The sequence below is a fragment of the Hippopotamus amphibius genome, chromosome 3 (genome assembly GCF_030028045.1).
Source record: "Hippopotamus amphibius kiboko isolate mHipAmp2 chromosome 3, mHipAmp2.hap2, whole genome shotgun sequence".
NCBI lineage: Eukaryota > Metazoa > Chordata > Mammalia > Artiodactyla > Hippopotamidae > Hippopotamus > Hippopotamus amphibius.
The window spans coordinates 52,928,607-52,943,302 of record NC_080188.1 but is presented as its reverse complement, the minus strand read 5'-3'; the positions used below and the strand labels follow the sequence as shown (position 1 = coordinate 52,943,302).

At 36.9% G+C, this 14,696-nt stretch overlaps 1 protein-coding gene across 1 annotated transcript in view; it reads right to left on the bottom strand.

The window, feature by feature from the left end:
* Nucleotides 1-8,449: 8,449 nt before the first annotated feature.
* The window catches only part of LOC130850375 (uncharacterized), a 29,795-nt gene continuing 23,548 nt past the window's right edge, over nt 8,450-14,696 (bottom strand). The window contains exon 6 of the mRNA XM_057729885.1: nt 8,450-9,198. Coding sequence (XP_057585868.1) covers nt 9,061-9,198 — 138 coding nt within the window. The 3' untranslated portion in view covers nt 8,450-9,060. The remainder of the gene's footprint in view (nt 9,199-14,696) is intronic.

Genomic DNA, 14,696 nt, shown 5'->3' with positions numbered 1-14,696 from the left:
TAGTTAAAACTAGTTGGATTAAAAAGTAGGTTTTAAAAAGTGAGGTTTGTTTGCATTGGATAATGTAAAGCTATCAAATTAATTTTGATTCTTTGTTATAATATTAAAATGTTACCGTGCCCCATGATTTGGTAGATTTAATTAGGAAGGTGTGACTAAAAATGTACTCAAGTTTAATTCTTTGCCCCTAGCAGTTTAATGTTTATATTTAGGGGGTGATTTATTCCTACTTCTGACTTTTTATAAAAGTTGTATTTGCGCACAGAATTAGGGAAAAACAATTCTTAATCTTGATGTTTATACTACTTGTTTCCGTATATTCGATGTCACATTTAATGTGTTACTCCCAGATCCATTTCAGGTGTCATTTCTTGACCTAGATGAATACTTTTCTGTGTACTGGGCTCTTAATATATTTCCAAACTTGCACAGAATTGAAAAACTCTCTCTTTAATGCAGATAGGTTTGTCAGCTTCATTTTTTTTTTTTTTTAGGTCTTCTATATTTCAGTCTGAACTCCTTGCTCTTTCAGATTGTTGAATAACTTGAGTTGGGGCTTTGCTGTCATTCTAGGGCGTTTACCTTACCTGTCAACTTAGGTCCTTTATTTCCTGAATCCCAGGGCTTGTTTTTATGTAGCGCATCTTCCTGCTTCTGAGGCCTTCCCATCTATAAAGGTCTATTCCATCCTTGTAATTGAATTACTAGTTTGGCTCAATAGAGAATTCAAGGTTTAGTGAAGAGATCTGATGCTCTTTTGATTCTTGATCATTCATATGAAATGCTTAGGGTTTTACCACTATCATCAGTGTTCTCCAATTTTGTGACTGTCTTAGGTTTGTTTCATCCATTGTGCTGAACTCTCAGTGGGTCCTGTCGTGTAAACATGCTCTTCAATTCTGGGAAATGCTACTGAACTGATTCTTTCCTCATGCCCTTCACCACCCCAATCTTTCTGTTCTCTGGTATTACTTGGGTGTGAGCCCTGTACACCTGTTTTCCTATTTTCCATTGCAGGCTGTTATACTTTGAGTGATTTTTACAACTTGCAGCTTTTTTTAAGGTTTTAAATTTCAGTCATCTAATTTCTAAGACGTCTCCCTCCAACCTGTGTTATAAATAACAACCTCTTCTTACATGGGTGTGTATTATCTTTTCCTCATATCTAAGGTTATTAATAATAACTTTTAAAGTTTGTTTCCTCCAAGATACTTTTCTTTCCTGTTGCTTTGGCCTCTGCATTTCATCTTCCTCAAATGTTTGGTGATCCTTGGCTCATATTTAGGAGTGGAGCATTTTAAAAGCAATTTGGATGTTGTGAATCAGTGTGTGGGGTTGAGGGGTGGGGACTTGTCAACCATGGGGTTCACTGCTGGGTGATCGGGCTGTGTCATTTTGAGGAACCTCTTGATACATCTTTTTTTCCCCCTTCCTTGAGCTGATCAGGTTCACCAGAGAAATCTTTTTCTACTCTGCTGCCTGGAGGGTAAGAAACCTGGCTGCCAGTGTTCTGAGAACCCAGTGAGGGGAGAAACCTGAGGGATCTGAACAAGTAAACTACTTTAACTCCTTTATTTTCATCGTTGTATGCCTATTGAGTCCAAAACCACCCTCTCTTAGCTGCTTCAGACAAGTTTCTGCCAGGATGGAGGAGTTCAGTTGTCCAGCAGTAGAGAGGGGATCTGGAGGTTTAACTGTCAGACAGACTTCCAGCCAGTCCTCTTGTAGTCCCTTTTACCTCTATTTCCAGAGATTCCTGGGCTGCTGATTGCTAATAAGCCTTTGAGAGTTCTGTGGTACAGTTTGAAATATCCCCACTGCTGACAGAATATTCAGTTTTCTCGTCTGCTTAGTTAATTGCCATTTATTCAAAAGCTTTGCAGCTTCCAAAGTTTTGTAGTTGTTTCCACTCCCATTTTCTACTTTTTTTTTTTTTTTTTTCCCCTTTTTGGGTGGCGTGGCTTGTGGGATCTTAGTTCCCTGACCAGGGATTTAACTTGCATCCCCTGTATTGGAAGGCGGATTCTCAACCACTGGACCACCAGGGAAGTCCCCTTTAGGAAGGTTTGATTTCAGTTCTGTCAGTTTTGTAGACCCTGTTAGAACTACCAATCCCCCTTTAGTTAATCTCTTTTCCTGGGGTTCTGGGTTTCCTCTTTTATTCCTTTTCTAACCTACAAATATGTTTTGTAAGGTTGTAGGTCTTGTTACCACATTACTCTTTCCTCATTGTGATGGCAATTGATTCATTGTTCTTTGTTGTATACAAGTTAGAATATAGTGTGTGGACACCTGTCCAGATGCTATTCATGCTGAGATAGCTTTGAAAAGTAATCTCACTAATAACATTAGGATCTGATTATTTGGTCTTTAGTTTATGTGCTTTATTTTACTGCTTGGGAAAGTTCTTTGAAGTTGTTATTCTTGTACTTTAAAAGTACTTTATGTTTATGGCCTTGAAGTATTGGGAATTTTAAAACAAGGACCGATCCCCCTGTCCATCACAGTATTTGTGTTGGTCCTGAAATGTATAATGAGTTTACTTGGTGTGGAGTCAGATTAATGTGAAATGTAAAAATCTAGATCCATGCATAATGGGTACACATCTCAATAAAGTAAATTTCTTTGGGTGCAGTTTATTTTATAGCACAATTTATCAGTGCACTGATACTTAAGGGTAACTCCAGACTTCATGAAGACTGATTGTTACTACCTACTTATGAAGAAGTTGAGAAGAATGCATACTTTATCCTTTCTTCATTACTGGCTGTATTTAGGAGTCTAGTCTGAAATTTTGCATGTGTAACATGACTCTAGCAAGATGAATATCCATTTGTAAATTGAGTTGGCTTGGGCTGTATATTGCTGTCAATTGCCTATAATCTGGAAAGTTGGGGGAGGGTTGATGATAATCTGGTTGGTATTTCAAAGAGAGCTGCAGGCTGTTTATATCAGAATCAGTATTGTTTGGAGGTGTTTCCTGGGGTTCTGTATTTCACACACACCGAAAAGTTGTAAGGACTGTTGCTTTAAGATGACTAGAGTTAAGCCTGCTGTTTTGTACGTAGTTTTTGTTTTTTCATCTTTTGTAAAGACAGAGGTGCATATTTCGTAAAACTTACACCACATTTTAATCACGGACCCTATGCCTAGCTTGAAAGAAAAAAAAAATACAGACTTAGCACTCTAATGAGTATGTAAGAGGACAGTGAGCAATAGTGTACCATGTTGGTGAAGGGAGGTGGCGGGGGTAGGCTATTTTTAAATTTTTTAGAGGCAATACGTTCCCCTGTTGCCTGCATATTGCCCCCTTTGGTTTGTCACTGATTTCACTCATTCATTCCATTATTATGAGTTGGTAATCAGCAACTGTTTGAAATTGACTTTGTCTTGAGTTGGGCTAGTTATATATTGCCCTATTGTCCATAAGCATCTTTTAGATTCTCATGAAGGAGATGTAATTCCAACAACTTCCCATTATAAATGGCTATAGTATAGTAGCTTTGGGTAAAGACTGCGGGATCCAAGGGAATATGTAATTTAGGAAGACATCATTGGGATAACTGCTAAATGTTAATTTTTCCTAGTAAGCCCTGTAAAGGCAGATAATCTGGGGGGACAGAAAGGTGCTTAAAGGGCATGAAAAAAGGACTTTACAAAGTTATTTTGCTACTTAAAAAGGGTGAGATACTTTGTAGGAATGAGATCCTAAGTAAGAGCAAGGTGTTCCTTGTTTCAGCAGTCTAAATCAGTTATTTTAGTTGTCGTGGGATGAATTCTTTAAAAGTCTTCAAAGAAAGTACAGATAGGTTGTAATTTATTAAACATTGATATTAGGGTTATTGGATTCTATTTTGAGAAACAATCTAAGTTGCTTGGTGTTGGGAAGAAAATTTCAAGGTTGATACACATTTGTATATGCTATATTCTGTTCGTATTTTAGAATTTGAAAGCAAGGTTACTTTCCTGGCTTTTAAAAATTTCTCTTAAAAATAAAATGTTGGAAGAAACTTAAGAGGTGTATTAATGCCCGTACCTGAATGTGACATTTAACATGTCATAGATAGGTATGCTTTGAATAAATATTTGAGAAAAGGAACTATATAATTGCCCCTTTTTTTGTTGTATGGATGGCCTTGGATTACACAGGGCTTTATCACAGTTTAGAAAACATTTGCCAATCTCAGACTGATGAAGTGCAGCCCATTTAAAAGTAGAAATTGGAAGATGGCTCTGATTATTACAGTATAGTTAAGAGATTGGCTAAGGCAATAAAGAAAACTTTGAAATGTTCAGAAATTTGTTGTAAGTTGCTTCTACAATCATTGATAAAGCATGCTACTACTAGTTAATTAGTTATATGTATTAAGACCTATCAGCATGTCTTTTTTTTAGAACCTGGTTGACTTGATTTTAAACCAACATGATGTTCTCTGTACCATTTGACATTTTCAAGACATTCTTCCTAAGCAAATTTTGTTGGAACCAAGTGTTTCCAGTTCTAGAAGCCTACTTCTAGAGTCTTCATATGAAATTTATAGTGGGCTTTAATGGGGTTTTGATTTGCACTAAACTTTCTTTTCTGAAAGATTATTCATGTTCAAATTATAATGTAGTGCTTTTGTCTTACAATTAAACTCTTACAGCAGTCATGCATTTTTTGCACTGTCTTTTTATTTTTATTTTAAGCTTTCTTCTCTTGGATGAATTTCTTGAAATAACATAGGTCTTATTTTCTTATTTGGAAAGGTAAGGCAACTACTGTCATGTTTAAAATGACCTAATGTTAAATGACGGGATTCTTTTTAAAGTTAGTGATGCATAATTGGTTAAATAATGTCACAAGTTGAGATTTTGGTGGAAGAAAAAAGAGCAATTTCCAGTTTACTCCAGAATGTACATGAGAAGGGATACTGAGAGTAGGAATGTTTTATATGGGGATGTTCAGTCTTTGGCCTCTCCTGGGCTTTACTGTCAAATTGTGAAACCACTAAAAGGGTTGGGAATGCATTTACTATCTATGTAGATGTACAACTTTTTCAAAAAACGACAAATTGAACTAGATGTATACAATAGCAATAATGTTCACAAAGTTACTCAATGTAGGTACAAAAAAAGCCTAACAGTACTATTTCATTATTACATTTCCTATGTTTGTGTCCTTTGAGAACTCTTTAGGGAACGTGGGTCACTCACAGTGCTGGGCTGCCAGGAGAGGGGTTGCCATCGTGGTGGGGCATGGTGTGGTGCTGAGCGTGTGCTTCCCCTCTGATGACCTTTTTCTGTAACCAGCTTGTGATTTGTCTAAAAATCAGGCCAGAATTAAAGAATGGATTTTGTTCTAGGTTCTCTGAAGACTCTGTTAATGAGATACAGATTTTCAAAACAGGTTAAAATAATTCGGATTTATTGGAATGTGTGGGATGTTCTATTTAGTAGATATTTTAAAAATTGTTTCATATGTTCAATGGAATAGATTATTTCAAATGAATGGTTCTGAGGTCCCACTCTTGTCACTTGCCCTGTGATGTTGGGCAAATAAAATGTAACTTCAACAAGCATCAGTTTTTCCAGCTTAAAATTGGATGTTCTTTAGGTATGGACATGAAGTGATAGGTATGTGAAAAGTGCTTTGATGTTAGTTCTCAGCTTCATACACTGAATGGGGTGGGGTTAAACATACACTTTTGAGGTCCCATCCCAACCTTCGCAGAACTTTCAAGGGTGGAGCCCAGGCATCTGTTTTAAGATTCCCAGGTGATTCTGATGCTGTGTTGAAAACCAAAGCTTCATATTTATAGCTATGCTCATGTTTAAGAGCTATGGAAATCATGCATATGAAAAAGTATCAAATGTTAATATCTATGTGCTAGGAAGTCAATACAAAAAAGGCTTGAGGGAAGTAGATACACAGTTTCCACCGTGATGGGGATGAGTGCCCTTTCTGAAGCTTGCCTGGCACCTGCAGGGACTTCCTACTTTTGCTTCTGTCACTCTTCTGGGCTTCCCTGCTGTGAATCTTAAGGAGATTTCATGTAGAACTCCATGATTTTGGTGACTAATTTGGGAACAAGAGATAAGCAGAAGGGAGGTGTCAGGTAGGCTAAGACAGTTCTAGCTTACAGAATAGCTGCGATACCCTTTATAGAGAGAGGAAATAAAGTCTAAGCAGTTTTGTGGGGATGGAAAGAGAATATGTAGTTAGGAGTTTTAGGATTTAAAATTTGAGATGTTTGCATGATATCCAAGTGGATGTCTCCAGTAGAGAAAATGGTTTGGAATTTAAAAGGAAGGTTATTGCTAGAGAGGGCAATACCATGGGAATGAATAAAAGCACCCTAGAGAGTGTGGAAAATGAAGAGAACCGAAGGCTTAGCCCCACTGCAGGCCATCTGAATGGATGAATGCATGATTGAACTCCAAAGGTCTAGTCCACTTTCTTCACCTCCACAGGAAGCAGTGTCTTCATTTGTTCATCCTCTTTCCTCTTACTATATTAGCCCAGTGGACTGCGGCAAGTGACCTAACTTGTGCTTCAGTTTTCTGTTCTGTAAAATGGAAATAATAGTAGTACCCACCTCAGGGTTGTGAGGATTAAATAAAAATAAAGTACTTAGCTACTGGCACATCAGTGCTTGATAACTTAATATTAACTGGACTGCCTTTACCTATTGAGATAAATTTAATTTCTAATAAGGTCCAATTCCCATCCCACTTACAATGCATGGGATGGGAATGACTGGAACCAGTGTTGATCATTATATTTCTTGTATTTATTCCCTGCCATACAGTGCATCACCTAAGTAGATATTATTTTAACGTGTTTATGACCTGTATTGGTTTTGCCTCCTCAACTAGAAGGTAAGCTTCCCTTAGGAACAGGACCATTTCTTACACTTCTATATACAGCCATTAATTTCTCAAACATTTGTTATCTCTGTCAGTGTGGTAACTTAGAACAAATCCTAATGTTTTAGGACTGTTTTGGTGCAGAGTAGGAACTCAATATTTGAATCCATAAATGAAAAATCTAAGATTGTCTTAATATTTGTTTCTTTCTACTCAGGTACATTCTGACAGATGCAGCGCAGATAGGGAAACACTCCTAACTAAATGAGTGCTTTCCTTCTTCCTAGCAGCTTTCAACAGTTCGTAGAAATAGAAGTCATTTGGAAAACTCTTAAACTCTGTTTAAGACTGCCTAGGAAAACAGGTATTACATGGGACTTGCTGCCTGGAACCAGGGTGTTAGCCTGTGCTTTAAATATGCTGCAGGTGGAGGGGAGGTTGCAAAGACATGTTATTTTTAGGCTTCTAGGTCTTGGCATCCTAATGTGTAAAATTGGGGGTGGGGTGGTGGCTAGATTGGGTGATCTTTAAGTTTGATGTCTTCTAGCAATGAATATGCTAGTATTCACTAGCAATCAGGATACAAATATATTGTTTTATACATAATTATAAATTACAGAAATATTAGGAGGCAAATTTTATAGGGCTTCAAAAATAATGGCAGCAAAATGCATGACAATATCTTTCATAATACTCCTTCAGATTCCTATCTCTACCCACCTCCCCAAAGCAACCTACTAACCTGGTCCAAAGCAAAATAGTACTGACGTGTGTTGTCTGGCCCACAGTTAACTTAAGGGGTCAGATAACATACTCTGAGTTAAACATGTAGGTTTCAAGGCTATATACCTCAGTCAGTACTTGAATCAGTAAAATCTCAACTTTCTAGTTGTGTGATCTTGAACGTGCCATTTAACTTTGCTGTTTTCTCATCTGCAAAATAAAGATAATAATATGAACTAATATTAACATAGCACTTACGTGCCAGCCACTGTTCATGTGCTTTACATTATACTAACTTAATAGTTTTTACCTCTTTATGTCATTGTAAAATTTAATAAGACAACCCTTCCCCAAAGCACTTAGTACATTATATCAGACTATATACTTTTTTCCTGGGTATATATTACAGAAATTCCAAAAGTTTCTAACATTGAAAATGTTTTAAAAGAATATTTTTGTGAATGGAAAGGTGATATTGTGCTGGAGGAACTGGGTAGGACCTATTTAAAATGCTGATATTTGATCATTATTGGAATTAAAATGAGTTCTCTAGTAGTCAGGAACCCTTGTTCTAATCTTTTAATTTTTCACCATGGATCAGTATGATTCTTTATGATTTTTAAAACCTACTTTAGACCTCAAGATCCCACTTAGGAAATAGAACTATGAAACCTTGTAACAAACTGCAAAGTGAAGTTGAACATTTTGATTTTTAGAAATCTTAGTGATTCAAGGTTATTGGATGAAGTGTATCACGCAAAACAACAAAAACAACAACAAACTGTTAGGGTGGTAAAATAGAAGCCACGACTCGGGATTTATTAGAGAAAAGATAAAGTTTCCTAATTTTTAATCTTTACCCAAAGAAATGCCTAGTATAAAATACAATGGTTTGAGTTTTCATTTCAAATGAAAGGATATGTAAAAGAGGTGAATGAATAGCTGCACTGTTCTCATGTAAGGATTCTCATTTCTAAGGGAATTGTAAGGTCAAGGTCATTTCTGAGTAAGGAGTAAGATGATGGGGATTTAATCAATACCATAAATGCAATCATCCTTCCCATTAAGGAATAATTAATACTTAAATAGCATTTACTATGTGGTAGACAACAACTCTATGCGATATTATTATCAGCTCCATTTTAAAGATGAGGAAACAGGCAAAGTTAACCAACTTGTCCAAAGTCACCTATATGGTATGTGGCAGAGTGGAGAGTTGAAGCTTGGCACTCTGATTCCAGGGTTTGTGCTTGTAATATTAACAAAGAGAAGAGTAGAGGAGCAGTGGTAAAAAAACAAATGGGATTACAGAAATGAAAGAGGTACAAAGACGAGAGTCAAGGGACACTAAAGGGACAAGGAAATACTTCCAACTCCCTCTTCCTCCATTCCTCCAGCCACTAGAGAATGCTTTTGTAATTGTTGGTTGTAGAACTCTATAGTTACATGTAACAATTTATTGGTACCTGCTGGGGATGAGGAGAAGGGTCAAGTTGGTATAACATTTGTACTTAAAAGAATGATGATGATTGAAAGGAGCATTGTCATGGTGATGACTATAATCTTTTTGAAGTGTTTCCACCATATCCTCCTAAGAACCTTTCTTGTTTTTTGGGATTCTTTGGCCTGAAATGAAAATAAACACAAATTTAAGGTTTTCTTTCCATTTCTGGATTAATGTGCACACTACGATACTTATTAGAACTATTTAGAACAGATTTGATTTGGTTTTGACCAATCACAAAAAGTCTCAGAAAAGTCCTGAGCAGCTGTTATGAAATGATGCGCCAAGATTCCTTATTTTGTTCAGCTATACTTTTATTGGCTTTATTAATTCTGTGACCTTGAATAAATTACTAACTCTCCGAACTTCGGTTTCCTCATCTTCACTTCATGATTTTACTTAACTGCCACTCTCCCTTACAACCCTATTTAAAATTGCTACCCCCATCTCCATTCTAGAAGCCCTATTGCTCTTCAGTACATTATTTTTCTCCAAAGTACTTATCTCTCATCTAACAATATGTAAATTTTACTTACTTATTGATTGTTGAGAATGTAAGCTCTATGAAGGCAGGGATTTTTGTCTGTTTCATTCACTGCTGTATTCCCAACAGTGAACGATATAGAGCAGGTGTTCGATTATAATATTTGTTGAAAAAATGAATGACTAAATCTATTAATGAGGATAACAGTATCTGCCTCATAGTAGCCCAGATTGTGAGGATTAACTGAGATAGTGAACATAGTATATTGAGACTGGCTATAAGAATAAATTATGCCATTATTATAATTAATTAATATTTTGATGAATAATGAGATGATTTTGCTAAGTACGATACAAGTTTCATATCTTAACCTAATTAACCTAAACAAAAATAGCTCACTTTTATTAAATTTTATCAAAATCATTATTTTAATATATGTTGGCTACTTGTTTATTTCCTTTCTAAAAATATTTATTTATTATTTATTTTTGGCTGTGTCAGGTCTTAGTTGTGGCATGCAGGATCTTCCTTGTGGCATCAGGATCCTCTGTTGCAGCTCACAGGCTTCTCTCTAGTTGTGGTGCACAGAACCCAGAGCATGTGGGTTGTGTAGTTACAGCACACAGGCTCTCTAGTTGTGGCCTGTGTGCTCAGTAGTGGCAGCATGGGCTTAGTTGCCCCAGTGGCATGTGGGATCTTAGTTCCTCCAGCAGGGATCAAACCCGTGTCCCCTGCATTGGAAAGTGGATTCTTAACCACTGGACCACCAGGGAGGTCCCTATCAAAATTACTGAAAGAATTCAAGGAGCAGTGGAGAGAAATGAAACATGGCCACACGAAATTGTAAAATCCTTTCCCCCACCCCCTGAAGTAAGCTTTATTTTCATTTGGTCCGCTCCTTTTGGTTTTTAAAATATATGTAATTGCTTTTCATATAGTCATGATACAAATAAATTGCTTGACGCTTACATGGATTTCTGCTATCTGCCACCAGGATAAGTAAAACTAACATATTTCAGTTATCTTTCTTCATGCATCAGATCTGCTTCTTTACTCTCAGTATATATGGTGACTTTCCAAGAACAAAATCAAGGTATGTGCATGACTACAGTGCATGCTATAAATGGCATGAGTCCTGGTATGCCACTCAGATGGCTTCATGACTCTAGTGTATGACAAGTTATGGGAGGCCCAGGTTTATATATCCAAGATGCTGCTGGTTATTCCCAAGGATCTGGTGTATGGAAGGCAGTGACTATACTTTCCAAGATGTTATAACTTATTGAATGCTTTAAATGCAAGTACTACAGGACATGCATTGTATGTATTTTTGCATAATAATATGCAATACTCGTAATAATCTTAGGTGAATATTCCTGTTTTATAGTGTTGAAGAAAATGAGGCTGAGAAAGGTTTAAGTTACTTGCCTCAGATTTAGAGTAAGTGGTGGAGCTGGAATTCAGATCTAGAATTGCATGACTCTATACTGCTTTGTGTAGGAACACTGAATTAAGGTATAAATGGACTTTACATTTTTCTCTTAGATTATTTATTCTTTTTTTATTAATGTAACATGCATATATAGTTTGACAACTCAGAATTCTATAAGGTTTATGAGTGAAAACTGCAGTCTCCTGCCCTATTCCTTCCCACTCGACCCTAGTTTTCAGAGGTAATCACTTTCAGCTCTTTTTTGTGGTTTGTTAATTGCTGTATCTCTGTTACCTGGAACAGTGGTTCTCACCTGGGGGTGATTTTGCCCTCCAGAGGACCTTTGGCAATATCAGGAGACATTTTAGACTGTCATGACTGTAGGGGGTGCTACTGGGCATCTAATGGATAGAAGCCAGGAATCCTTCAATGCATAGGACAGTCCAAAATGTGCCACGGTTGAGAAACACTGACCTAGAACAGTGTCTGATATATAGCGGGTGCTCAGTAAATACTTGTTGAATGCACCTCATTTAGCTGTTTATTTTTTCCTGGTGTTTGTTTTCCTCTGGATTACTAGAAACTAACTAAATAAATAAAATTCTTGATTTTTTTTTTCTGTTTCCAAGCATAGAAATGAGGATATAACTCCTACCATACCTCCAAACCCCCCTTCCCCAAACACACACCTTTCTCTTCTTTCCTAGTCTCTCTTTTTGTTTAATTAAAACTGTTCGCTGAGACATGGAGCATATTTGACTATACTGACTTTAATGTATAGCTCTTTGGTTTCTCTAAAGCCAATAATAGGTAGGTAGTTAAAATGTTTTCCTTTACTAGTTTTTAATCTACCAACCAGTAATTCATTCCCAAACTCTCCAAAGGAGCTGGAAAATATCCTTCCTTTGATGGCTCCTGTGTTGGATCCTTCTGCTTTCTCTTGAAGTTCCATGCAGAGCCTTTTGACTTGCTCCAATGTGGTTTGGTTGGGCTCTAGGTTTGCTATACCTATAGCTTTAATCTTCAGATCTTTCTTCAGTACTATCCCGGGAATGCCCTTCTCTTGTGTGGGGGCTTCTGTTTTTTCCGTCTCATTTCTTTCCCTTTCTTGATTTATTTCCTTCTGTTGGTGAAAAATTTCTGCTGAAAACTTCTTAGAAAGGGTGAGTGGGAGGTATGTTTCTAAGAATTTACATGCCTAGAAATGTCTTTATTCTACCCTTACATTGCGTTGGTAATTTGGGTGTATAAGTCTAGTGGGGAAGTCATTTTCCTTCAGAATTTTGAACGCATTCCTTCATTTTTCTTTAGCACCCATATATTGCTTTTGCAAAATCTGCTTGTTATTCTAATTGACAAGTCTTTGGTTTTTTTCTCTCTGAAAGCCTTCAGAATATTCTCTTCCTTTTTAACGTTCTGTAATTTCAAGCTTACATGCCCTGCTATGGTCCTTTACTGTTGTTCATTGAATCTGTAAATTCATGTTATTTAGTTCCAAGATTTTTTTTCTTGTATTAATCTGATTTTCTCCCCTCTGGTTCCTTCATTTTCTCTTTCTGAGACTCCTGCTATTCATATGTTGGATCTATTAGACTGATTCTCTGTCTTTCTTTTCTCTCTCTCTTTGCTCTACTCTCTGAGAGGATATCTCAAGTTTATATTACAATAATTCTATTTAAAAATTTTACTATTGGGACTTCCCTGGTGGCACAATGGTTAAGTGTCTGCCTGTCAATGCAGGGGACAAGGGTTCAAGCCCTGGTCCAGGAAGATCGCACATGCCACAGAGCAACTAAGCCTGTGTGCCACAACTACTGAGCCTTTGCTCTAGAGCCCATGAACTACAACTATTGAGCCCATGTGCCACAGCTACTGAAGCCCAAGTACCTAGAACCTGTGCTCCGCAGCAAGAGAAGCCACTGCAGTGAGAAGCCTGTGCACCGCAACGAAGAGTAGCCCTCCACTCTCTGCAAATAGAGAAAGCCTGTGTGCAGCAATGAAGACCCAATGCAGCCAATAAATAAATAAATGAATAAATAAATTAATTTATTAAAAAAATTTTGCTATTGTTCTAACTTCCAAAAATCTTTTTGTTCTATGAATAAGCTTTTTTATAGCTTTCCATTCTTGTTTCAGGGTTGTACAGTATTATCTTCTATTATTTCTCCCAAGACATTAGAGAGGTTTTTTTCTGTTTTGGTTATTTTTAAGTGAAGTATAGTTGACTTACGTTATCATGTTAGTTTAAGGTGTATAGCACAGTGATTCAGATATACATACATACATATATATATATTCCTTTTCATATTATCCCTTATAGGTTATTACAGAATATTGAGTATAGTTCCCTGTACTATACAGTAGGTCCGTGTTGGTTATCTGTTTTTTACATAGTAGTGTGTATATGTTAATCCCAATTTATCCTTTCCTCCTAATTTATCCTTTCCCCCAGAGAGGTTTTTTTTTTAAATGAAGCTTTCTTTTGCTTCTGCATTATCTGTTTTGTCTGAGTTGTTTTTTCCTGTTTATTATTTTTTTGTTGTTACAGAGAATTTTCTCAAATATCTCATGATCTGTATTGTTGATTTACTAAAATGATGATTGGAAACTATCATTTGGTGGGCTTCACTGTAGGATAATCTGGTGTGAACCTGACCATTTCATTGGGGGAATGCCTCAATATCTGTAGGTCTGTTGTATTTATTTATTTATTTATTTTAAAAAATTTATTGGCTGTGTTGGGTCTTCATTGCTGCACACGGGCTTTCTGTAGTTGCAGAGAGCAGGGGCTGCTCTTCATTGCAGTGCACAGGCTTCTTATTGTGGTGGATTCTCTTGTTGCGGAACATGAGTTCTAGGAGCGTGGGCTCAGTAGTTGTGGCCCACCGGCTTAGTTGCTCTGTGGCATGTGGGATCTTCCCGGACCAGGGCTTGAACCCATGTCCTCTGCATTGGCAGGCGGATTCTTAACCACTGCGCCATCAGGGAAGCCCAGGTCTGTTGTCTTCATATAATACAATTTATTATCCTTTGACAGGGATAAGGAGAGGAAACAGTGTGGCTGTAAAAAGTGTGGAAGGGGCTACAGGTAACATGTTCCTTTTAAAGACTTTAAACCCAGTCTCTTCTTTCTAGACCAGTACTGCTTTTAGAAGTACCATGTGTGTCCAATTTCTGATCCTTTCCAAGGTTCTATGGCCTGGATCAGTTTGCATCTTAGTATCTTCTGCTATAAGCTTGTGTTTCCAGCTCTTACTGCTCTAATGAGGCTATTAAGTACTTAGAACCCATTTTTCTAGCTTCCAAAATTTTGAAATTTCGTTCCTGTTGTTTTTTCTCTTGTTCTTTTTCTAAAAAATCCTAGTGGTTTATACATTAAAATCTCTAATTGTTGTTTTACCTATCATTTTATTGGAGTTTTGAGAGGATACCTAGATAAATGTACATGTTTAATCTGCCAAGTTAAAATCCATGACCCATATTTATCTGTAGACAGACTGACAGAAAGCTTATTGGCCTACTTTTTGTTAAAAGCCAAATCTGCTTTTTTTTTTTTTTTTTAAGAACTTTTATTGAGATACAGTTAACATAAATAAACTGCATATATTTAGAGTGTACAATTTGGTATCCCAATCTCCCAATTCATTCCCCCCCCCCCACCAAATCTGCTTTTTAAGAACAGTGCAGTCTTTTACAAAAAGATC